Here is a 2,848-nt window from a genome sequence, read left to right as displayed (position 1 = left end):
GGGGAGAGGGGAGGCAGCGAGCGAGAGAGCGAGGGGAGCGCGGGCGCTGAGCGGCGCTCACTTGGAGCGCGGCGAGCGAGCGAGGCGAGGCTGATTCCATGTCCCCCGCTGCCGCCCAGCCAGACGCGCGAAGATGATGGCCATGAACGCCAAGCAGCCTTTCGGCATGCACCCGGTGCTGCAAGAGCCCAAATTCTCCAGCCTGCACTCCGGCTCCGAGGCCATGCGCCGAGTCTGTCTCCCAGCCCCGCAGGTACGTAGTGGAGCATAATTACCGCTCTAAGGCACATTTTTTGACAGGCACTAGCTTCATGTTTTTTTCATGTCGCCCAGAACAATCGCCGCTGTCTGAACCCCTCTCCTTGTCTCCCCCGCGCTCTCTCCCGGCGCTCTCTCTCTCTCTCATTCATGTCTCTGATCCACACGTCTGTTCCAGCAGAGCTGCTGCCTCCGTATTAATTTTTATGACCTGGGCTTTGAGGAGAGGCATCTCGGTTGCTTGAAAATGTGTTTTAATCCTGAGTTGACAGTATTCCCCACTGACCGCGCCGTGCGCCTTCTCGCTTGCAGCTGCAGGGTAATATATTTGGAAGCTTTGATGAGAGCCTGCTGGCACGCGCCGAAGCTCTGGCGGCGGTGGATATCGTCTCCCACGGCAAGAATCATCCGTTCAAGCCCGACGCCACCTACCATACCATGAGCAGCGTGCCCTGCACGTCCACCTCTTCCACCGTGCCCATCTCCCACCCTGCCGCCCTCACCTCGCACCCGCACCACGCCGTTCATCAGGGCCTCGAAGGCGACCTGCTGGAGCACATCTCACCGACGCTGAGCGTGAGCGGCCTGGGCGCCCCGGAGCACTCGGTGATGCCCGCACAGATCCACCCGCACCACCTAGGCGCCATGGGCCACCTGCACCAGGCCATGGGCATGAGCCACCCGCATGCCGTGGCACCGCACAGCGCCATGCCCGCGTGCCTTAGCGACGTGGAGTCAGACCCTCGCGAGCTGGAGGCCTTTGCGGAGCGCTTCAAGCAACGGCGCATCAAGCTGGGGGTGACCCAGGCGGACGTCGGAGCGGCTCTGGCCAATCTCAAGATCCCCGGCGTGGGCTCGCTCAGCCAGAGCACCATCTGCAGGTTCGAGTCTCTCACCCTCTCTCACAACAACATGATCGCGCTCAAGCCGGTGCTCCAGGCCTGGCTGGAGGAGGCAGAGGCCGCGTACCGAGAGAAGAACAGCAAGCCGGAGCTCTTCAACGGCAGCGAGCGGAAGCGCAAACGCACGTCCATAGCCGCGCCAGAAAAGCGCTCGCTCGAGGCCTACTTCGCCATCCAGCCCCGTCCTTCATCCGAGAAGATCGCGGCCATTGCGGAGAAACTGGACCTTAAAAAGAACGTGGTGAGGGTCTGGTTCTGTAACCAGAGACAGAAACAGAAACGAATGAAGTACTCGGCTGTCCACTGACTGTGGCGGGGCGCAGCGTTGGGAGCCAGGAGAGTCTAGGACGCATCGCCCCCTTCCGATGGCAGGGACGGTCGTAGGGAAATGTTTCCTAGCAGGTCAGGCTCTCTCTCCCGAAACCAGACTTTCCCTTTTATCCCGCCTAGTTGCCTCCCCAGCCTTCTCTTCTCTTTTATTCCTTTCTATTCTCACCAAAAAAGTTTTGGCGCTGGAGCGGGGTGGGAATTCAAGGGTGGGCCTGGAGGGACTTTGTGCTGTCCGCGGTGCTGAAACTCGCCGCGCGCGCCTCCGGGCAGAGCCTCAGAGCCCAGGGCAGTGAATGGACCCCGCCGCCCTGCCCGACGCTGGGGTGAAAGCACCACTTTGCTAAGGGCTAGGCAAAGGGTGAAGGAATGGAAAGGATGTGATAAATAATAATATATAGAGTCTAGGATATCTAAGTGGAACACAAACATGTACTGGAGATTTATTAGAGTATATAAAATACACGTATGTTTCCAAAGGATAGCCTTATACTCCCTTCGCCTAAATTTTATCCATCTTAGACTTTGGTTTGCCGTAAATCCTCATAAAAAGCATGGATTAGGTTCAGGGAAAGTGTACGGAGAGGTAGGGGCTCTGAGTTGCTCGAGGTAAGTAAGGGTCCAGAAAAGGAGGGTTCAGTTCAGCGACTGCAAAAGTTGGGATTTGCAAGCAGCAGCCAGCACCAATTCTGGCCGTTCTTCCTGACCTAGTGGGTTCTGAGTGTTAGTTACCTCCTGGTGGAGAGCAGGGGTTGGTACTGTTCCGGATCTGACCCACTGAGGACTCTCGGACTGCCTGCTCAGCACTTCCAAAGCGATTGTAACTTCTCCGAGTCATATGCAAGTCCTTCCAACACGTCTCACCTCATTGCGCGTTTATTACTGTTGTTAGCCTCCTTCATTCCTCCTGTTTATTTAACTCCACTTCTTTCCTTCCCTTTCACTGAATGTCTCTCTGTGGAGGTTCGCTTACAGTTTTGGCGGGAAGAGGAGCAGGACCACCAACCTGGACCCTTCCTTCACACACCAGTCCCTTCACCCGCCCACCTGCCTCATATTTTATTTTTTCGTTGCTTCTTGTTTGTGTGTTGCCGTGTGTGATCTTTGGTTTCATTCTCAAAATAGGTACAAATAAAATATTAAGTTTTCTTCTGTCTTTACCCTCTCAATTGACTTCTAAAATAAATGCTTTATTTTTCAACCTGAATCGCAGTGGTTTTCCTTCTCAGGTGCTAAGAGATAGAAATCTTGCGAAGGATTTAACAGTGAGAGCCCTAAGGGGCCAGGCGATCACACTGCTCCTGTCCAGCCCCGGCCATTTCTTCTCCCCACTCTTCTTTCCCGGAAGCCTGTGCTCTCAC

General features: G+C 55.7%; 1 protein-coding gene across 1 annotated transcript; it reads left to right on the top strand.

The window, feature by feature from the left end:
* Positions 1-67: 67 nt before the first annotated feature.
* Pou4f3 (POU class 4 homeobox 3) lies at positions 68-2,645 on the top strand. The gene is made up of 2 exons (XM_010627057.2): positions 68-253; positions 571-2,645. The coding sequence occupies exons 1-2, from the start codon at positions 134-136 to the stop codon at positions 1,465-1,467; spliced, it is 1,017 nt and encodes a 338-aa protein (XP_010625359.1). The 5' UTR covers positions 68-133; the 3' UTR covers positions 1,468-2,645.
* The last annotated feature ends 203 nt before the right edge of the window (positions 2,646-2,848 follow it).

Source organism: Fukomys damarensis, unplaced genomic scaffold (assembly GCF_012274545.1).
Source record: "Fukomys damarensis isolate Sample0158 unplaced genomic scaffold, DMR_v1.0_HiC HiC_scaffold_3, whole genome shotgun sequence".
NCBI lineage: Eukaryota > Metazoa > Chordata > Mammalia > Rodentia > Bathyergidae > Fukomys > Fukomys damarensis.
This window is presented reverse-complemented; position numbering and strand designations above follow the sequence as displayed.